Genomic DNA, 22,354 nt, shown 5'->3' with positions numbered 1-22,354 from the left:
AAGCTAATGCAATTAATTATTTAAAAGTGAAAAAGATTTACTAGCCTCCAAGGTTGAAGTTTGGTAGGCGTGGCATTTTATCGAATGTTATTTCTTAAATGCTAAATTACATTCAGCGTATTTAGGGTAAAGGTGAGCGTTTCCATTTCTGCACATCACTGTCAGTGGATAAAGAGTGCTTTCAGACACTCCGACCGAAATAACTCCGGGTTATTTAGTGGGCATCATGGCACTCATCAGAGGTAAAAAAAAAAAACTTTTAAAAGTAGGAACGCTTCTGTCTCTGCTTTGTCTGCGCACATCCAACATGTCATTAACGTTAAACCTAGTTTGTGTAGCTGTTTCATTTTGATGTGGCGTCGTCAGTGAGAAATTTGTAATGTACAATATGTAAGTGTAAAGTCAACCCTTTACTGAAATCTAAACCATTTTGACATCTCTCTGGGTTTGTGTAACTATATTTGTCTGCAGTTCTTTATAGTAGCTTTTTCTTTCTTTGTGCGAAAACAATATTTGCAATTGACGTCTCGAGTATTTTATTCGACATCAGTATGTCTTCTCGCCTCTATTAATTTCACTGACCTAACCACAGAGAATGCAAGTAGTTTCAACTAAATGCCTCTTTATTTAACGTACAAATGTGACCACATCTTTCGATAAAGATCAGTTATTGATCACTGAAAGTTGAATCAGTTCATCTTTACACAGCGTTTATTGACAGAAACGTCTCACCACCCATCTAAGTGACCTCAGGGGATGAGACGTTTCTCTCAATAAACGGTGTGCCCAGATGAACTGATTAAACGTTCTGTGATTTCCTTACCTGGATTATTAAGCATGCATGAAGACATCAGTTATTGAAAGATGTTCAAAAGATGGCACCCTCCTGGTTTGATCCTGAACTTTTCAGAGGCACCTCACAGGTCACCATCCTAATGTCAACATAGACTAGTGGCAGTCTGAATAGATAAGAAGCAAAGCAAACACAGGATATTAATCTTCGGTGGGTTACTTAATTAAGAAAGACATAGGCCAGGAGAACTTAAATATGTCATATCAGTAGAGGAGTAGACTGCTGCCTTAATGGAATTGGCGTGGCCTTTTGAGAAGAAACATTGGGAAATTTGTGCTCTACTTTGCCTGAATGTTTTATGTAATATGAGATTAATGAAGGGAAGATTTTTTTCCATTCAGCTGGTCTGCTATTACTGTATATGTCCACTTAGTTAACCAGAATTGGTGTACAGTCACGTAAGGAGTAGAAAACACTGTCAAGCCTAAATCTCTAGAGAAGATAATGTTACATGTCTCCCTCCAGGTGTATTTATTGTATCTGCCAAGCGCACTCCATTCGGTACCTATGGCGGTGTGCTGAAGGACCACAGTGCAACTGATCTGGCTGAACATGCTGCCAGGGCGGCCCTCGCTGCAGGGAGCGTGGCACCAGAGCTTGTTAACAGTGTCATCATGGGGAATGTCATGCAGGTATTCTAAATCCAAGTCAGCCAAGATTTTCTTGCTACTAATAAGAGTCACACAAAAAAGATGCAAATGAAGGCAATAACAGCAGGAAGAGGTGTAGGTAGAAGAAATGTGTGTGTTTGTTGATTAACCTTTTGATTTTCCTGACGCTTCTCTCTCTGTTTCAGAGTTCAGCTGATGCGCCTTACATTGCACGTCACGTGGGTTTGAGGTGTGGTGTGCCCATCCCAGTACCTGCTCTTACTGTGAATAGGCTGTGTGGATCTGGTTTTCAGTCGATCATTAATGGTGCTCAAGTAAGCATCAACACGTACAGATGTGCTGTGCTGCAAAATAATTTTTTTAGACACCATATCATTGTAACCAGAGGAACTTTACCATCTGTGTAGATCGATGAGTTTGTTACTACTTAAGAGGCTGTAAGAAAAACATCCTTCACAAAGGGGAGACCCATCCTACCTATTGGTTTTAGATTCCATGCCATAAATGCCGTTTCACAAGCCTTTCTCTTCCATTATTAAGAATATTATGCAGTTAAACATAGATTAAAGCACACTATCTCTATAAAGAAAAAGCAAAGGAATCATTTCAGGGAGGCCTACATAAATATAGTTACAAAAGGTCATAACACATTTATTCCCAAGGAAGTATGTCATCATTGGTCTTACCATTGTAATGAATTACAATCAAGGGTAATTGTGTTGTTTGTGTGTTTGTAGGAGATCTGCCTAAAGGAGTCAGAGGTGGTGTTGTGTGGGGGGTCAGAGAGCATGAGCCAGGCACCATATGCTGTTCGCAATATAAGATTTGGCACCAAGTTTGGCTTTGACTTAAAGGTTTGTGATGTTGTTTGTGTGTGCTTTGCTCTTTTCTTGATTCACCTATTTTGAACAAGTCCAATAACATATTGAGGAGGCTTTTTTGGTATTATTTACTGTTATACTAAGAAAGAGTCTTTAGTGCCAAACCCCAGAGCAAGTATCCACACAGATGCCTAATTCAGACAGTAAGTTAATGTACTTCCCCATGTCCTAACACAATGCACTCAGCCCTTATCAGTATTTACTGCAGAGGGCATCAGGCTGTGCCATCATGAATAGACTAGCCCATCTCAATAATATTTTATTAAATTATTTAAGCTATTTTACCTCCCCTCACCAAGTATTCTTTAAGTTTGGCACACTGCTCCTCAAAAAGGCTCAACAGGGTACTCCAGTGCCCTGGAGCCATTTCCCTCAATAGCTACTCTTTAGCAAACTCAACTCAGCTTTGCCCCTACTATTTAAGGTCTGTGCGCCTAAAGCCTTTCATAGGCAACACTGGAACTCAAGCATGAAAGAAAGAAGAGCATTTTTTTAAGGGGGTTCCTGGTTAGAATAAGGGCCAAGTACAATTATTTTTGTGTGTATGTACATATGATGAGGCAGGATAGAGACTCAGGCTAGGACAAGGAATAGGGGTAAGGGTTGGGTCTCACCCTGGAACCTGGCTTGCCTATACAGTGATAATTGAGTATGCATGTATGTGCATATGTTGATGGCCACTAGTGGGATTGGGGTGTGAGTGTGTGTGTGTATGTGTGTGTGTGTGTGTGTGTGTGTGTGTGTGTGTGTGTGTGTGTGTGTGTGTGTGTGTGTGTGTGTGTGTGTGTGTGTGTGTGTGTTCGTGTGTGCGCATACACATATAGCATAACTCTGTACAATAGTTCAACAGCATGACGAGTATTGCCCCCTTTTAAACATACTCCTACCATACAAATATAGCCTAAAGTCAAACCTCCCCCATCTCAAACTGCTAAAGTCATTACTAGTTTCACAACCAAAGCAAATAATTTAGGGCCATTGTACAACTGTTAATTTAATGTAGTAATTAGTATGTTTTACTTAATAAATTAGATGAGATGAACTTTCACTGATACTTTTTGGGGAATTCAGATTAAACATACCATCTTGTACTTATCGGTATATGTTTGCTATTAGAGGCCAGAGATGCAGTCGTTTATAAACCACTGTGTGATTTGCAGCTGGAGGATACTTTGTGGGCAGGGTTGACTGACCTGCATGTCAAGATACCTATGGGCATCACAGCTGAAAACCTGGCCGAAAAATACCAGATTACCCGAGAAGAGTGTGACAGTTATGCACACCAGACCCAGCAAAGGTGGAAGGCTGGTCAGTGCAACTTCATTTCCTATTGAGCAATGATCTGCTTACCCGACAGGTATTTACAGTTTGGTAGCAACTACACAGATCTTTGGTGTTAGAGGTAAAGATTATGATGTTAGATTTTCCACATTACAGTTCGTGTGTTCGTTGCAGTGAGAGGGTCAAAGTAATTCATAATTGTCAGAGTCCTAACCAAATGTTCTCATGTCTGCAGCTAATGAGGCAGGTCACTACAGTGCAGAAATCGCTCCCATCGACGTGAAGGCCAAAAAAGGCAAGATGTCCATGGCTCAGGATGAACATCCTCGTCCCCAGACGACACTGGAACAAATGGCCAAACTTCCTCCAGTCTTCAAGAAGGGAGGGACCGTTACCGCTGCCAACGCGTCGGTGTGTACAGAAAACAAAATGAGGTTGTTGACTTTTGAATTGAATGGAGTGAATCTGGGAATCTTGTTTTGTTTTTTTTATCAGATTTATGTTTTGATCGGAAAGATCAAAATAAAAGTTTGATTTCAATTCAATTTATTGTCATTAAAAACAGTGTGCAGGCACCTGTTAAAAAATGAAATAAGGGCTGCGGCTTCGCCAAACAGTGTAAGACAGACAGACAAACACAGTGTAAGAGATACACCGATGAAGACCAAAAGATAAATATAAGTTAAAAAAGAGCACGGCAAAATATTTGAAAATATCCTCAGACATTCAGGGGGTAGCCAGGCTCAGGTGTGCAACAGCATGGGGAAAGAAGCTGTTTTTTAGCCTGGTAGTGTGGGCTCTGAGGCTCCTATAGCACCTCCCAGAGCCCGGGGGGGACGAGAGTCCATGGTTGGGGTGGATGGGATCTCTGCTGATGCAGAGACCCCTTCGAAGGCAGCGTTTGATATAAACTTAAAACTAACATATAAATAACAAAGAAAACATAGTGCTGAACAGGGAGCCGCAGTAGCCGCTGCGTCCAGCGTGCCGCCATCTTGTTATAAACAATAAAAATATGAACAGATATTTTACAGCTTCAAGTATATTAAACAATCATGTTTAGTTTACAATAACATTATTATTCCTATTTTGAAAAAGGGAACACTGTACTATACAACACTATGTGGAACTTTTGAAATAATTTCATTGAAAAATTCCAAATTTTTTTTTCTTTTTACAGTCTAGGTGTTATTTTCACAATTTGGTCATTGTGCATATTGGTTATCATTTTAACTACTGGCTTCATTGTGAAGATTTTGGACTTGGGACCAACATTGGCCACAGCTTTAAAATTGCATCTTACGGGGCAAATGAACACGAACTTTAAACTTGTCTTTTCAACAGCGACGGAAAATATAGTGTCTCAGTTATCACTGTGTACATGATTTCACACTATCCATGACCTCTCACTTTTCCTGGCTGAGTAGTCCATCAATGCTTACAATCTTATAGTAAGTAAGATGCAGGAATGACCGTTCCTGCAAGTTCAACCAGGGAGTAACTCAGCAATTTAATAGATCTTTGTTGACGGATATTTTGGGTAATAGCTTTTAACTTGCACTTTTGTTTTCACTTCCAAATCTATAGTTTATATTATTTGGTTAAACTGGATTTGTTGAAACACGTCTGATGCGCATGTTTACTTGCCACATGAGATACACTGCAAAAAATGAAATCTTAACAAGTGAAAATATCTTGCATTTGGTACAATAAGTCCAATATTGAGTAGAATTATCTTGAATTATCTTATTCCACTGGCAGATAATTTTGCTTATTTCAAGTTTTTTTTCTTGATTTTGGTCAATTTAATCTTGTTTTAAATAAATGTTAATCTTGTATTAATTTGGCTAAAATCAGGAGAAAAAAAACTTGAAATAAGCAAAATTATCTGCCAGTGGAATAAGATAATTCAAGATAATTCTACTCAATATTGGACTTGTACCAAATACAAGATATTTTCTCTTGATAAGATTTCATTTTTTGCAGTGTACTGTTGTAAAGCTGAGTTCAGCAGTGGTCCCATGTCCAAAATCTTGACAATGAAGCTGGTGAGTAAAGTGATATCATAACTGATGTGCATGCTGGGGGGAAAAATGAAGAAAATATTGTACAAAAAAAAACAAAAAACAGAATTATCTTTTAAAGAATTCCCATTCAGGTTTTCTATAGTGAGTATAGATTTTTATTGTTGTTTTAAGATCCAACCTGTTATTACTTAAGGAACAGTTGGATAATAAATAGTTTAAATGGAAGACAGTATTTATTTTGAGTTAATTCCAAGTGAGAATGCTCAGATATCTTCACTAACAAAATATATGTCAAATACATACACACAAAGAAACGACAAAACAAATACCACGTGCCTCTGCTCATCCCCAGGGGGTATCTGACGGGGCCGCTGCTGTGGTGGTTGCCAGTGAGAATGCAGTGAAAGAGCACAAACTCACTCCATTGGCTAGAATAGTTGCCTATCATGTGTCTGGCTGTGATCCAAGCATCATGGGTATTGGTAAGTAGCATGTCTAATGATATGACGTGGAACTTATGCAAAAGGATGAATTGAGTCGAATAGAAGGATGACAGTTGCCTACATTGTCTATTTCAGTGAAGTCGTTCTGCTTTCGATCGTTTTAGGTCCTGTTCCAGCCATCACAGGGGCTCTTAAAAAAGCAGGTCTTTCACTCACTGACATGGATCTTGTGGAGGTGTGTCACTCTATCCTGCAAGGAAGAAAACAATGCCAGAAATGAATTCTGTTCCATGTCTCACTGTCTGTCTACATACTGAATATAATAAATACATGGTCCATTTTATATACATACATGCTGATTTTTATTGGTTGATGGTGAGTGGGTAGCTTTGGGTGTCCAGAAAAGCGCTATATAAATGTAATAATTATTAGTATTATTATAATTATAGTGCTACGTGTAGTTGTGGATTACTCATATGTGTTTTACTTTCAATAGGTGAATGAGGCATTTGCCCCCCAATACTTGGCCGTTTCCAAGGCCCTTGGATTGGATCCCGAAAAAAGCAATGTCAACGGTGGCGCTATTGCTGTTGGACATCCACTTGGAGCCTCTGGGTCACGCATCACTGCTCACCTTGTTCACGAGCTCAGGTAGCCTTGTTGTTCTCTGCACCAATTTCAGTTTCGAAGTTCTTTTCAGAGTATGTATAATATGTGAAATGAGATGTCAGCGCTTTCAGTAACTTAGGATGACTGGTTTTTTTCTTTGTGCAGGCGACGAGGGGGGAAATACGCCATTGGCTCTGCCTGCATCGGTGGGGGCCAGGGCATTGCTATCATTATTGAAAACACTCAGTGAAGAAGCTGTGGCTATAGTCAGAAAAAAACCCTCTGAAGATAATCCTCAATAATTAAGAGCAGCATCATTTTTACACAATCAACCTACAGGGGATAAAAACTGTATTTTGCATTCTTGCACACACACATTAAACGGCAAGTGACAGGCTCACAAGAAAGGCTCCACTTGCTGTGTTTGCCCTAACACAGAATAGGACTATCCATCCATCCATTATCCAAGCCGCTTATCCGAATTCGGGTCACAGGATGCCAGAGCCTATCCCAGCAGTCATTGGGTGGTAGGCGGGGAGACACCCTGGACAGGCCGCCAGTCCATCACAGGGCTGACACACACACACACACACACACACACACACACACACACACACACACACACACACACACACACACACACCTAGGGACAATTTAATAAGGCTGATTCACCTGACCTATATGTCTTTGGACTGGACAACACCAGGGTTTGAACCCAGGACCTTCTTGCTGTGAAGCGACCACGCTAACTGCTGCGGGACCGTGCTGCCCAGAATAGGACTAATACAATAATAATAATAATAATAATAATAATAATAAAAAAACTGAGTTTGTATAGCGCTTCTCATCTGCAGAGACACATCTCAAATCGCAGATAAAAGACTATAGTTTTTAAAAAATATATATATATTTATAATAAAATGAAAGATAATAGAGGGGTGGGCCACGGTAAAATAAAAAAGAGTAGAATAAAATGAAGTAAAAAGAGGATTAAAACAAGTTACTTCCTTTAATATCCTGCTGCTTTTACTTGATTGCCTGTCAGTGCAGGTTTTGTTACCTGTTAGTGGAACCGAGACCGGGGACAGTGTGAGAGCTACATGTTCCCTCTTTCAGAAGTCGGTCCTTCAGCTGCTGGACAACAATGCTGGGCCCTTCTCTTCTATATTCTGCAGTCTTCTCCACAACCTCTTGCTGTTTCATACTCCAGTTAACTTGTGTTAGTGTATTTATATGGAAATCTAGAGTACGTGTTCTCGCTGAATGTATGGATGCTTTTTTCTGTGTGTGCCTTGAATACAAAACTAGTTTTTAAACTGTATATCCCTCAGATGAGGTATATACTATGACACTTCGGTCTGAGAAAATTTGCAGTTTTTCTGTGGGTATAAAATACTTTTTGCCCTAAAATTACTCAGACTACCACTGTTTGCATAAATATGCCTTAACAGTTAGGGCTCAGGAAAAAAAAGATTTTTTATTTGTATATCAAACAATGACTCCCAATAAACTTATTGAATCTTGAAATTGTGGAATGTGTGTAATTTTAGTGTAAGTCGTAATCACTGAAAATGAATTATATATATATGTGTAGCTAGCCAATGAGTCCCACAAGCAATGTAGAAATTGTGGCAGCAGCACATGTCTACCTTTCATTGTTACACTGCCTATCCACCAGTAGTGAACCGTGTGGTCTGGCAGTGGGCCTCCAACGGCGCTGATTTTGTAATCAGCCAAATTTCTGGGATATTTTTTAATATGTGAACAGTTCCGACACACAGCACACACACATACATACACACAAAGTGCACTCATCGCAGCACCACAGGTGAAAACCTCTTGACACACAAAGCTCACACACAAACACACTGCCAGTAACTCAGTGCCCCAAGATCCACCAAAATCAAATCCACTGGATATCAAATAGCCTTTCTCTCTCCATACTTGGAAAACAATGAAAAGTCACATGACATGGCCGCCGCTTCTGGCCTACAACATCACCATGGACAGCGTTAGCACGCAGCATCACAAAACCTCTTCTTTACAAACTGACCAGACCACGTCAAAGCAATTCATGAGTAAAGAATAGAAATAACGATAAAGTTAACCTTCACATGCAGAATATGCCATGAGCAAAGTCGTAATATATTTATATGCAAAATATGCCAAACCTTACACCATAATATTGAGTATAGTAGGCCTACCGTTACATGAGCAGAGTGTGGTATTAACCAGCAATGAAATGCCACCACAATATGTAAAATGAATACGCCAGCTTTGATTTGGAGTAAAATAAAATCAGGCCGCTTACCTTATTAGGCTACTTGAATATACAGTGTTGCTTGAAAGTTTGCGAACCCTTTAGAATTTTCTGTATTTCTGCATAAATATGACCCGAAACATCATCAGATTTTCACACAGGTCCTAAAAGTAGATAAAGAGAACCCAATTAAACAAATGAGACAAAAATATTATACTTGGTCATTTATTTATTGAGGAAAATTATTCAATATTACATGTATCTGTGAGTGGCAAAAGCATGTGACCTACCTTTGCTTTCAGTATCTGGTGTGACCCCCCCCCCCCCGTGCAGCAATAACTGCAACTAAACGTTTCTGGTACCTGTTGATCAGTCCTGCACATCGGCTTGGAGGAAATTTAGCCCATTCCTCCGTACAGAACCGCTTCAACTCTGGGATGTTGGTGGGTTTCCTCACATGAACTGCTCGCTTCAGGTCCTTCCACAACATTTCCATTGGATTAAGGTCAGGACTTTGACTTGGCTGTTCCAAAACATTAACTTTATTCTTCTTTAACCATTCTTTGGTAGAACGACTTGTGTGCTTAGTGTCGTTGTCTTGCTGCATGACGCATGTTCTCTTGAGATTCAGTTCATGGACAAGTGTTCTGACATTTTCCTTAAGAATTCACTGGTATAATTCAGAATTCATTCTTCCATCAATGATGGCAAGCTGTCCTGGCCCAGATGCAGCAAAACAGGCCCAAACCCTGATCCTACCACCACCATGTTTCACAGATGGGATAAGGTTCTTATGGTGGAATGCAGTGTTTTCCTTTCTCCAAACGTAACGCTTCTCAATTAAACCTAAAAGTTCTATTTTGGTCTCATCCGTCCACAAAACGGACGGATTTGCTCTTCAGAAAGAACATTGCTGCCTGTCTGCAGGTTGCTAAAGATAACATGGACAAGCCAGAGGACTGTAACGTGCATGGATAAGAAACTCTGGCCGCTGGCTGGCGAGTCTGACCCTTTAGTCAAGCGGTTAGCGATGTCTCCTGCGGTGCGGGCGACACAGGTTTGCTTCCCGGCCGCGGCCGTTCCTGTGGTTGCGTTGTCCCCCGAATTCGCTACAGGACTATTGGAAAAGTTTTTTGTGGACGGATGAGACCAAAATAGAGAACTTTTAGGATTAAATGAGAAGTGTTATGTCTGGAGAAAGGAAAACACTGACGGGGAGCGTGAGTTTGACTTATTTGATCCTGCACAGTGGCCAGACAGAATGCATGATGATGACATCAGAACGGACATAGTCAGAAATAAACCACTGCAGGTGACCGATTTTGATTTCCCTAAAACGGATGGCCGTCGTTTCACACCAGCTAATTACACCAGGACAGTCGGTGCCCTAAAAGTACCTAAAAGTTTTAAGGTAAGATAATGAGGAGGACTTTACAATAGCCCGCTGTGGCATGGTTGCTTGTAATTGTGTCCTGTGGTTGATATTATTTTGAATTGGTTATTTCTTCTGGTAGCCTGTGCTCACCCCACACACAGCTGTGTGGTGTATGCGTGCGTGCGTAGGCCTAGGCTTTTTGGGTGTTGGTGGTTTTCACGGTCGTGCATGTCTGTGGTTTGTTTTTTTGGGGGGGGGCGGTGAGCGATGGTTGCTCCCCGGCCCAGAATAACATAGGACCGGTCCTGGTTATCTGTCTTAAAAGGCCTCTCAAAACTTTTCCCATTTTCGGTATAGGCTCCAGCATCCCGACGACCCTGACAGCAGGATAAGCGGTTTGGATAATGGGTGGGTGTGTGTGTGTGTGTGTGGGGGGGGGTAGTTCCAGAGCGGGAGTTGGCCTTCCATTTCCAACCACTTGTTGCTTTTCCCCGAGAGCACGTCTTGAGGAGGGTAACGCTAACAAGCTAGCTACAACGTCGCCCTCGTCTCTCCTCCTGCAGCCATACTTCGTCTTACAACGTCTTTCTCTAACTAAACTAAACTGCACCGCACTCGTCTGATACACAGACTAACGTTAGTGACGTGCAGTTCGATTGGTTTAAGTGAACCAGTAGATTTGGCTCGCCTATGTGAAAGAGTCGGTTAATCACAAGTAACGACTCCTCAGCAACCGCACATCAGTCTCAATATTGTGGGGACGAGGCCACCCCGGTAGAATTGTGCCTTCCTGTTTTACCCATCGGGCACTGCGGTCAGATTGTTAGTTATTAAATATTTTGCAAGCGTTTTATGTGGTTGCATTACTATTTAGTGTGGTATAATTGTAGTTATCGTTCTGTTATGTTGTATACTGACACTTTAGTCGTGACACCATGATCGACATTGTTGTTCAGGTAGATCAGTTCCATGACTATTAGTTCAGCTTTTTTTACGCTCCCGTCTATATGTGAGTCCATTAAGGAGACTGAAAAGGTACCCTTGGGACTACTTCCACGATAGTCATGTTGGTGTTAGAAAAGGGATGGTGGGATTACGAAGGAACGCGAGGCCATCGGAAGCGTTTCTCAAGGAGGAAGGTAACGTAACGTACACGAGTAAGTAGACAGATTAGCCCTCGGCTAACGGGTCGGACCGTTTAGTCGACTGGTTAACACTGCCGCCCGCGGTGCAGGCGAGGAGCTCCGAGAGACTGAAGACTTCATTGGACGTCTTGACACAGAACTTCCTCGGGAGAAGAACGCCGACGTGCGGAAGAAGATGCCCCGCGGAGGAGGGGCCGACGGAGCCAGCGCTCCCCGTCCTGCGGGGCCCGGCCGGCTCGGAGGCGGCGACCGCTGCCGAGAGCTTCGCCCACCCTGATTTCACCCCTTCTACCTTTGCTGCTCCATTGATGGACGCCGCTGCTGGGCCTTTGTGGACACAGGGTCCACCATCTCCATTGTGCGTCCAGGGGTGCTGCCAGGGACCGAGTGGATGCCCACCACCTGTAAAATCAGAACTGTGACCGGGGAACTAACCGGAATGCTGGGAAGACAGCAGGGAAAGCCGCAGCTACCCACGAGGTTTGGTTGGCCGAAATTCAAGACCTGTGCATCATCGGGCTGACTGACTGGGTGACTCTGGTCGATGTGTCGAGTAATGCCATTCACCTCGGCACAGAGACCCTGGCCCTCCGGCGCCGTCCAGAGAGGAAGGTGGGACGTATCCACATCCAGCCGACTTCACCTGTCACCACGCCGCTGCCGCCCCCACCCCCACTGTCACCCGAGGTAACGACGACACTGCCCGGCCCACCAACAATGACGACGACCTCCATCGAGGCTACCATTCCTCAGACACCCTCACCGGACACGGTTGCCGCCATCCAGGATCTGTATCAGTGGAGGGCTGGGCCCTCAGCAGAGCCAACAGTTGAGAGACCTGCTCCAACAGTTCACTGAGATTTTCTCTGCACGTGAGGAGGAGTGCACCCAGACCAACCTGGTGCAGCACACAATCGACACTGGCACAACTCGGCCTATTAGACTGCGACCCTACCGGTTAGTGCTTGCCAAGCGTGAAGCTGCAGAGCGGATGATTCTAGAGATGGCTGCGGCCGGGGTGATAGAGCCATCCAACAGCCATTAGGCCGCCCCTGCCAGCCTGGTCAAAAAGAAGGATGACACCTGGCGGTTCTGTGTGGACTTTCGTCAGCTGGACAATGCAACTCGCAAGGACTCCTACCCTTTGACCCGCATTGACGACGCCCTGGACCACATCGCGGGGTCACAGTGGTTAAGGTCACTTGACCTAAGGAGCGGTTACTGGAAGGTGAAGCCAGACCCAAGACGGCCTTCACCATCGGCCAGGGACTCTGGCAGTTTCGTGTGATGCCCTTTGGTCTCTGCAACGCCCCCACCACGTTCGAGAGACTAATGGAGGGGGTGCTAGTCTGACTGGCTGGTGATGAGACTCAGAATTTATCCTCTTTGGAGTCATTGTCAGAGCTATAGATGTCCATGGCTCTTTGTGTTCCGATGTTTACCAACGCCCGTCGTTATCGGCGCTATTGATATGCGTGGCTCTTGGACATCGGAGCACAGAAGAGCCACGGATAAATTCTGAGTCTCATCACCAGCCAGTGAGACTAGCTTGGTCTAGTCAGAAAGGCACGAACTGAGGAAGCCTCTTGGATGGGAGGCGAAACGTCTTTACGGATATATACCAAGTCCAGTTGCACTTGATTCAACTCCGTTGGATAAGCTTTCGGATGTTGTGTACTGGGTGAAACTGTGTGTCCAGGGGCGGGTGGTAGTTCTGCACCGGGACCGTTTGGCACCTTACCACCCCTTGGCTGAAGAACCTGCAGATCAGTTTAGCCCATCCGGGACGGTCCATCGAACACCCACAAGCCCTACCAACTAGGCGGACAGTGAGGAACAGCGACCCGTGACTCCGCGGCGGCGGAGACGTTTTCCCCTTCGCTATAGGGACTTTGTTGTTGGCTGAGGACAGGCGACACGCTGGAGGGGGTAGTGTAGCGAAGAGGCTACCCGTTAGAATTGTGCCCTCCTGTAGTACCCATCGGGCACTGCGTTCAGATTGTTAGTTATGTTATTAAACGTTTTGCAAGTGTTTTATGTGGTTGCATTACTATTGTAACGTGCATGGACAAGTATTCGGACCCTTTAATCGAGCGGTCAGCGTTGTTTCCCGCGGTGCGGGAGATACAGGTTCGCGTCCCGGCTGCGGCAGTTTCTTTGGTTGACCCCCCCCCCCGAATTCGCTACACTATTTAGTGTGGTATAATTGTAGTTATCGTTCTGTTATGTTGTATATTGGAACTTTAGTACCGAAATTATGATCGACATTGTTGTTCAGGTGACTCCCATGTATTATTTCGCATTTTTTAAAGTTTCCGCCTCTGCGTGAGTTCATTAAAGGAGACTGAAAGGTTACCTTTGTGACTACTTCCGCGTTCGCCACAATATAGAGGAGTGCTGGACAGTTTGAAGAACACATACTATAAATTGTCATACATTGTGGATTAAAATTTTAAAGGGAAGAAAAATTGTACAGAACCTTACTGTCGGGTGTGTGTGTGCTGAGAAAATGTTACAGAACAGGGAGGAAACGTACTCCTCTGTGATAGAGTGAAATCTTTTTTTATTTAGGACCATTATGTTATTCGTCCGTCGCAAGCGACGAGGGCCATCTAGTCATCCTGTGATGGGTGACGGATGACTTCCGCGATGATCGAAGTAAGGAAGAGTTGCTCATCATCAACCCCACTCTCTCGCCCGGCACCACCTGCTACCAGTGGCAAGACTGAGCAAGACGATTGGCAATGGAGACGGATGCAGATTTTTCCTCAGGGGTTCTTCCCGAAGCCTTTCCCGTAGACGAGTATACCCGCAAGGCAGTGGAGATTTTAAATCAGCTTTCCTTCTCCTAGATGAACTGCCTTGACAAGGCTAACGAGCTACAGCTACCCGGGTGTATTTAGGACTACAACAACCATGAAGACGTTACAAATGACGCTCTTTACGTCGTCGTCACGCACCGCAACGATATATATACGTCAGTTACCCGGATGATGGTCTTTTTTTCATAGCAAAGGTAAGGCGACTGAGTTTCCCGCACCGCTGTACGAATAAAATCTGTTGTCATCTCTCGTTTAGAATAAGCATCCCAGTTTGCGAACATAAGGGATAACAACTTAGGTGTCTGAACAATGTACTTGTATGAATATTGGCTTGTTGCGTGAGTTATAAGTTAGTAAGACGCATTTTGCAACTCTAGTACAAGGCCATCGGCCAACCTTGGTGCTATCTGGAGGCTTTGCAGCATTTAGCTCGTCGCTAGTCACTCGCGTTAGCCAGTAGATTATTACACGTGTCTCCAAAATCGTCTAAATAGGTTACCTGATGTCTCGATCAGGAGTCTTGTTTGTTTTGCTAGTGATAGGCTATCAATGGAGCTACCAGTGGATGGCTAGCAAGTGTAGTAGTGTCGTTATCCGGGGCTAAATGTTAGCAACAGTTAATGCTTATTTTCATTGATTGTGTATGAAACGCCACGCAGCTAATCCCAAGACTGGTTTGCTTCTTACATAAACCTCCCTCATTTATATTCTTTAGCAGCCATTGATTGTGATCTTTATAGCCTCTGCTATTTTGGGGGCATCAGCGAGAAGTCATTAGTAGGCAGGGTGAAATACATTGCCCCAGCTTACTGACAGTGTGGCTGTAGTAGTAGAGCAGTGGCTCTCCAGTCCTGCCCCAGACATCACCTTGTGCTGTTGGTTGTCTTTTGAACCAGAACGTGTAATGCTTTCACTGGTGATGGTTAAATACTTGACCTGACAGTTGAATGTAATTAACTATGATATAGTAGAAAATGGCCAGATTCGGTGGTGTTGAGGACTGTATTTTGAACCACTGCGGGGGAACCATGACCTTCCATTTCAGTGACGGTCTGGCTTACTAGGACATCGTGCTTCTGTGATGTGATGTTTCAGGTGTTAAAAAACTGAGTTTTTTTAACGTCTTTTTTTGTAACCACTTAGATGGCCGAGGGAGACAAGAAGAAGACTGCTAGAAAGAGGCACGGCAGCCGGAACCCGATTCTGGCCCGTGGAATCACCCGTTACTCTCGCTCTGCCATGTACTCCCGCAGAGCCATGTACAAGAGGAAAACCAAGACCACGGAAACAAAGGTAAGAGTGGACTGTCATGTCCTTACATCTGACAGTAAACGTGGTCTTAAAGTGACCAGGTCTGTATGTGTTTTTCATATGGAAAGTATGTTATTAAAAGTAACCTTATCTTTCTAGACTGAGAAAAAGTTGAAAGTTAAGCCCAGAGCCACCGTCACCAAGACTGTTGGAGGAGACAAGAATGGAGGCACTCGTGTTGTGAAGCTGCGCAAGATGGTGAGCTCTGCTCCATACATTTTTTTTTTTTGTGTGTAATGTATCAGATCATTTCTTCAAACCCCGTTTAGTCATGTTATCTAGAGTGGTTCTCTTAACTTGAGGTTCAGTTGCATCAGGTAGAGTTGTGAAGAGTCCAAAAAAATCATTGTTGATGTCAAAATTGACTGCTATTCCCATATTCCGTACTTCATTCACTCGTCATGACTTAAGCCAGTGGTTAGAACTACGTTGTTTTACTCAAAAAATGACCTGCACTTTAAAAGGTCCCATGGATTGAAGAATTAATTCTTCATTATTCATTCTTGCTACCTCTTTTATCTGCCCTTAATTTTCATGTATTTAGTACTGTGCTCTAGAATGAAAACCTCATCATATTACTGTTCTTTTGAGAATGTTTTTCTCTTCCTGAAAAGTGTCGCCGCGCACTTTGAGGCGTACATTAACAAAAATGTCTAGTGAGCTGGGAGCAAACTTGAGAGAACTTCTACCACCAAACTGAAACTAGCCAATAGCATATGGCTGTGCACATTCTTGTAAAAATGCCCAGCCGTTGTCTTATTATTGTTGTTAATATTATTGTTTTTGGGTGTCAGTTGAGTAAAACTCCCTCCCATCACAAAATCCCAGCTGACCATTCATTGGGACATAAATCTGAAAATGTTCATAACTTTGCAGACCTTTATAAATAAATGGTTATAAATGGCTTTCAAATGAAAACCTTTAACTTTAACCCCAGTGCAATTTGCATGGTGTTTTGCTAAATTGTCGTTGTTTTTACTGTATCTCAGAACTTGTAAAGGGGGTCATATCAGATAGTTTAATATTTTGATTGCTAATGCCCCTTGAATATCAGCATGGTCAGTCCTGTTTGTTGTTCGCCCCCCATTTCTCCCCAATTGTACCTGGCCAATTACCCCACTCTTCTGAGTCGTGTTGGTCATTGCTCCACCCCCTCTGCCGATCCGGGGAGGGCTGCAGACTACCACATGCCTCCTCCAATGCATGTGGAGTCGCCACCTGCTTCTTTTCACCTGACAGTGAGGAGTTTCGCCAGTTGAACGTAGCGCATGGGAGGATCACACTATTCCCCCGAGTTCCCCCTCCCCCCCGAGCAGGTGCCCAGACCCATCAGAGGAGGCGCTAGTACAGTGACCAGGACACATACCTACATCCGGCTTCCCACCTGCAGACACGGCCAATTGTGTCTGTAGGGATTCCCGACCAAGCCGGTGGTAACGCGGGGATTTGAACCGACGATCTCCATGTTGGTAGACAACAGAATAGACCGCTATACTACCCGGATGCCCAGTCCTGTTTGTTTTCTGTTTTTGCCATTGAGTAGGGTGAGGGCGAGAAAACCGCTTTTGGTTTGGATGCTGAAATGCAGTTATTTGCTTTACCATGCTGTGAAACCCTTATCCAAAATTCTTATGATAACTGCTCTCCGTACTGTAGCCCCGCTACTACCCCACAGAGGATGTTCCCCGCAAGCTTAAGAGCCACGGAAAGAAACCTTTCAGCCAGCACAAGCGGAAGCTGCGTGGCTCCATCACACCAGGAACGGTCCTCATCCTGCTTACCGGCCGCCACCGTGGAAAGGTGAGAACTCACTTGCACATTCATTCATTCATTGTTTTTCCATGTGCCCTAATGGAAAAAAAGAGGTATCTTGTGACTTTCAGAATTAAAACTCTGCGTCAGCCACAGAATTATTGTCAGTCAGCTCAAATATAATGGGACACTTCATACAGCTCAAATGTACACATGGGGTGGATGTGAGGAGTGATGAAAAAAATTGCATTGTCTTTGACACTGAGCTTGACTTATCACAGGTGATGCTGCAATCCTTACTACACAATCACAAGCCATCATGTAAATATGTCATCAAAAGACGAATGCTCTCTAAAGAAGTGTGGGGATTTGTTGGTCGTTTTCATCAGCTAAATTCACAAGGACAGGGAAGGACACTAGCTGACACAGGGATCAAATGTGTTTTCTGTCCAGAGAATAATGTCCCTTCTTTCTTTTATTATTGTTCCTTACTTCTTTTTTTTTCCTTCTCTTTTTAAACACTTGTTGTATCTGTGGACTCAGTGAGTGGGCTTGACACATCACTAAATGGCTTCCGTAAACAGACCATTGCCTCCTCAGACATTTTCCCTCCCTCCTACTCATAAGTTATGGAAGCATGCAACTGTGCCTACACATTGTGAGCAATGGTTGACCTAAATAAAGGGTCAGCATTGAAGCTGAGGGGAAGAGGACACTCTAGATTATTTTTTTCTGTAAACTGATTGTATGGCATTAATTTATACAAATGGATTGGGTTTTTGGAATTGGCAGAAATGTTATGAATCTTTGATGCAGTGATATGCCAGTATATGAGGGCATTGTGTTGGGTCACTGTGTCAGTCTCTGGAGATGTATATTTAGGACGCCTTTTCATGTTTGGTCACCCTTACAGCTGATACTATTGTTAATTGATGGAATAACGTGATTTTGTTATTTCAGGGGTGATGTTTCAGGAAAAGTCTACTTAATGCAGGATTGTAACCTCAGATCTTGAGACATCTTTTACTTCTTTATGTGAATGTTGGCATTTTATACCTAATTTTCACTTATTTTCTAGCGTGTGGTGTTCCTGAAGCAGCTCTCAAGTGGTCTCCTGCTTGTCACTGGTGAGAATAACTCGTGAATCAGTCAATGCTGTTTGGTGGGACTATTTCCCATCTTTTGGATTTATAATTGTTGCATTGCAAGTTTTCCTTACAATGTGAAGAAGGATCTTAGACATGTTATACTGTTGTTCTAAAATCTATTTCCCTCAACACCTTCAGGTCCTCTTGTTGTGAATAGAGTCCCTCTGCGTAGGGCGCACCAGAAGTTTGTCATTGCAACAAACACCAAAATTGACATCTCTGGTGTAAAAATCCCCAAGACTCTGTCTGATGCCTACTTCAAGAAGAAGAGGCTAAGGAAGCCCCGTCACCAGGAGGGAGAGATCTTTGATACAGAGAAAGAGGTGAATTATTTGACACTTTCTAGAAAGACATTTTTTTCACAGGGGTTATCTTGACATTTTTTTTGACGCAACACTGTCCAGGATACTAAGTGTGTTATTTAAATGTAATTTGATCAGTAATTTAAGTCACTGTTTTTGAGTGAAGGGTTTTCCATTTTAAAAATATGTATGAAACATTTTTGTCAATGAGCAATAGCTGTAGAATATGGTTCTCCCTGATTTTCTCTGGGCTTCCTGGGTGGAGCTATTTGTTGCTTCAATTCAGCTGAGGCGAGTGGCATGTTCCATTTATTTTGGGGATGTGGGTGCATTTATTTGTTCCATGCTCCATTGTAAACGTAGCTTCTGCCTCTCCGTCTTCAGAAATACCAGCTGACAGAGGAGAGGAAGGCAGACCAGAAGACTGTGGACTCTCAGCTCCTCCCCCTCATCAAGAAGGTCCCTCAGATGAAAGGCTACCTGCGCTCTTCTTTCTGCCTGACCAATGGCGTTTTTCCACACAAGCTGGTTTTCTAAATGATACAGAATAAAAAGTACCACAGTCTAACTACATTTGGATTCTTTTCTTTGGGGAGTTAATTGAAGCAGTCTCTGAACTAATTTAAGATTATGTAGGCAAAAGGTTGGGGGCATACTAAACTGATTTTGGAAGGTAATGAAATGCTTTTCTACTGCTGTCGGCGAAAACTACTTTGATGGGTGATACGGGTATATTATGCCTTAAGGCTCTTTGGAACCAAAACTATGAATGTAAGAACGTTCAGGAGCTGCCTGACTGACAAAAGGCCTTTAATGAGCCCAATTTACCAGGCCCTTCAGAGATGTGCCTAATTGGGCAAGCAAAGTAAATGCTGTCTTTCACAGAAAGGTGAATCAGTTCAGCCGACTGTAGTTTGTTCTCAACTATTGCAGGTATCGCTTGGATGAGTGATGAAACGTTTCAAATGTGTCCAGATGAACTAATTCAACTTTGATTTCCTTACCCATTTTATTGAACACGCATTAAGTCATAAATGCTATCTGGAATATTAAGTGTTAAAGGGCAATGAACATGGCAATTGGCTGGCTGTCCTTAGTCTAAGAACCTTTACTTAACAGGTTTTTCCCCCACTCATGGGTGTGCATTCAGTGGCAATATGTGATCAAATAATCACTACATGCAAATGGATACAGATGAAAGATTGTTTTAATAGAAAAAAAAAACAAGTCTAAACATAAGACAAAAATAAATAGAAGTGTTTCATTTCTCTCACATGGCCATTGTTATCTCAAAAAAAAAGGAAAAAGTAGAAAGCAGCACAGAAAAAGGCAAAGCCCGTTGACCAGGAATGATGGAGCCTTTCTGTCGAATCAGTCAGTATTGGTCAGTTGGTGTTGAGGCAGAGTATCCCCCCCACCCTCAGCCGGACTTGAACAGCAGAATGGCAACCTGGCCCAAATAGAAGTAGATGAAGTGCTTGGTCTCATGAGTCACATAGCTGCCAAAGTTCCTCCCAACAATACAATGCCAGGTGGGGTTGTATTTCTTGTCAAATTCCTGGAAGAGATGGACATTACAAAGCATTGAAAACCTGTGCAGACACCCTTGTAAAGATCTGTTAGATGCCATGTTACTGCTCAAGACTTCCAAGTTAGGCTCACTGATATTTACAAAGTGGCAATGTGCACGTCTACACATGTGGTCCACGTTAAGCTTTAGTAAAGATGACGCTGCTCTGAATCGAGTAAGACTGCTGCTTTTCTCCAACCTCTTCTACGAAAGTTGGAGATGTTTGCAAACATCAAGCAGGGCATCACCGGGGATGCAGACAAAAACTATGGTTTGTTTTTGCACAAACGTACCACAACCACATCGTAACTGATGGCCTGTGCTGTCAAGACCGCAGGGGCAGTTTAAGCACCGCGAAAGCAACCGATGGCCTACAACGTAACTTCAGGACCCGTCAACTTTCTACCTAGTCGGTGAATGCGTGTGACCGCTGGATTTGTGTTTAGTTGCGTCACGGGTGAACAGCGACGCTACCTTTTTGATGTATGCAGCGATGTCTTTCTCGATGTTGTACTTCTCCAGGGCCTGCGTGGCACACTCCACGGCGTCCTGCTGCATCTCCTCGGACATATCCGCATTTTTTATCACTGCCTTCCTGTCGGACATGGTTGCTGGAACAAAATCGCAGCAAAGAGGTCCACATGTTAACTTACTACTTATTTATTTTTTTATGAAAAAGGGGCGTTTACGTACACACGCAACCGCCTCAGCAGAAACCGAGCATCCCCGCCGGCTCAACGGACAACACTTGCCAGGAGCAGGCACGGACAACCATTCCTGACAGACTCTTTCACCCGGTAGGAATAACAGTTAACACCAAGTTACAGTTACATAATAACTGACACATGACATCAAGCGGAGCGAGCCATTTCTACTTGTGTTGCATAACAACTTCCATCACTATCGAGCTGGCTCCGCGTACTTGCCACGGACCCGCGGCGTATCTTTTGTGATACAACCGACTGAAAATTTGCCGAGATTGAGTAAAGCTGCGGAGGAACGGAGGGCAGAGGAAGAGGGGTGGGTGGGGGGTCACACCTGCACCTGACATTTAACACGCGTTCACGTACCTCAACATTACATTCCTGCAACTCAGCAACAAGCACGAAGCCAAATGTCTACCCCTTCGCGTACGTTAAAATTAAAAACAGGTGTAAGGATAGCCACTTGAAACGGCCGTGGAGCCACTCATTACAAAATACAGTTTGCAACCATCGACACCATGCCGCCCTAAAGATCCGACTATGAAGCACAATAACAAACTGGCCTCAATACATTCGTACATTAGCTATATCGTTCTAACAACAGCAGAATAAATCATTATTTATCCACAAATCATCACCATGCAAAGCCACTGGTTTACCTATTTTCCTGTGCAGATGGCTCGTCTACCTTAGAAGTGTCGGCTGCTCAATCAACAACAACTCCCGCGAAGTGGTTTAGGAAAAAGAGTAATGTGGGTTTGCAACCGCAACACACCGCTGCCCTGACCACCTCCCATTGGCTGCCAGCAACTCATAGGAAACTGCTATTGGCTAAGTGTGGTTCATTCTTCTGGTATTTCTCTCTGCATTTTATTTCATCCCGTCATGCATTGCGGTAAAAGACTTCGGTTACTGTGACAACCGTTGTCAACAGCGTGGTTGGAGCACAACGGGATCCGTCTATTTCTGTGTGCGCAGAACAGGAAACATGTCCCCCAGCATCAAATCTAAGATCTAGTATCCTTTCAGTGTCTCTAAGGAGATAGTGAACAGCAAAGACAACGAAAATTGACCATCACATCAGATTACAATTCACCCACCTACGCAACTCTGACTACTGTTATTTGATGACTTTCAGTGTTTATGTAACTTAATCTATTGTTTGTAGGAAGGGACAAAACGTGACTGTATTTGAAGCGCCATTCAGGGAATTCTGAAATGTTCTGTAGATTATTGTCTCAGAAGCCAAACCCATAAATT

General features: G+C 43.4%; 3 protein-coding genes across 3 annotated transcripts; 2 read left to right on the top strand and 1 right to left on the bottom strand.

The window, feature by feature from the left end:
- The first annotated feature begins 115 nt into the window (after positions 1 to 115).
- On the top strand, positions 116 to 8,226 carry acaa2 (acetyl-CoA acyltransferase 2). The gene is made up of 10 exons (XM_056287116.1): positions 116 to 242; positions 1,319 to 1,485; positions 1,650 to 1,778; positions 2,202 to 2,318; positions 3,506 to 3,653; positions 3,862 to 4,037; positions 6,006 to 6,135; positions 6,261 to 6,331; positions 6,593 to 6,747; positions 6,871 to 8,226. Exons 1-10 carry the CDS (start codon positions 227 to 229, stop codon positions 6,953 to 6,955), a joined length of 1,194 nt encoding a protein of 397 aa, XP_056143091.1. The 5' UTR covers positions 116 to 226; the 3' UTR covers positions 6,956 to 8,226.
- Positions 8,227 to 15,427: 7,201 nt separating this feature from the next.
- rpl6 (ribosomal protein L6) lies at positions 15,428 to 19,393 on the top strand. The gene is made up of 6 exons (XM_056275741.1): positions 15,428 to 15,600; positions 15,718 to 15,816; positions 17,275 to 17,418; positions 18,449 to 18,497; positions 18,657 to 18,841; positions 19,205 to 19,393. Exons 1-6 carry the CDS (start codon positions 15,451 to 15,453, stop codon positions 19,355 to 19,357), a joined length of 780 nt encoding a protein of 259 aa, XP_056131716.1. The 5' UTR covers positions 15,428 to 15,450; the 3' UTR covers positions 19,358 to 19,393.
- A 616-nt stretch (positions 19,394 to 20,009) lies between these two features.
- Positions 20,010 to 21,889, bottom strand: dynll1 (dynein, light chain, LC8-type 1). Its single transcript, XM_056275753.1, has 3 exons — positions 21,754 to 21,889; positions 20,865 to 21,001; positions 20,010 to 20,378 (listed from the first exon to the last, which is right to left on the bottom strand). Exons 2-3 carry the CDS (start codon positions 20,994 to 20,996, stop codon positions 20,241 to 20,243), a joined length of 270 nt encoding a protein of 89 aa, XP_056131728.1. The 5' UTR covers positions 20,997 to 21,001; positions 21,754 to 21,889; the 3' UTR covers positions 20,010 to 20,240.
- Between the last annotated feature and the right edge of the window lie 465 nt (positions 21,890 to 22,354).

The sequence above is a fragment of the Lampris incognitus genome, chromosome 1 (assembly GCF_029633865.1).
Source record: "Lampris incognitus isolate fLamInc1 chromosome 1, fLamInc1.hap2, whole genome shotgun sequence".
Taxonomy (NCBI): Eukaryota; Metazoa; Chordata; class Actinopteri; order Lampriformes; family Lampridae; genus Lampris; species Lampris incognitus.
Note: the sequence above shows the minus strand (reverse complement) of the source record. Positions and strands in the feature narration are given on the sequence as shown.

Coding starts and splice junctions, on each gene's coding strand:
- dynll1 (XM_056275753.1), bottom strand. CDS start 20,996: ATGTCCGACAGGAAGGCAGTGATAAAAAATGCGGATATGTCCGAGGAG. Junction 20,379..20,864: donor TCGCTGCATACATCAAAAAG/GTAGCGTCGCTG, acceptor CATCTCTTCCAG/GAATTTGACAAGAAATACAA.
- acaa2 (XM_056287116.1), top strand. Junction 2,319..3,505: donor AGTTTGGCTTTGACTTAAAG/GTTTGTGATGTT, acceptor TGTGATTTGCAG/CTGGAGGATACTTTGTGGGC. Junction 4,038..6,005: donor TTACCGCTGCCAACGCGTCG/GTGTGTACAGAA, acceptor GCTCATCCCCAG/GGGGTATCTGACGGGGCCGC.
- rpl6 (XM_056275741.1), top strand. CDS start 15,451: ATGGCCGAGGGAGACAAGAAGAAGACTGCTAGAAAGAGGCACGGCAGC. Junction 17,419..18,448: donor CCGGCCGCCACCGTGGAAAG/GTGAGAACTCAC, acceptor CTTATTTTCTAG/CGTGTGGTGTTCCTGAAGCA. Junction 18,842..19,204: donor TCTTTGATACAGAGAAAGAG/GTGAATTATTTG, acceptor CTCCGTCTTCAG/AAATACCAGCTGACAGAGGA.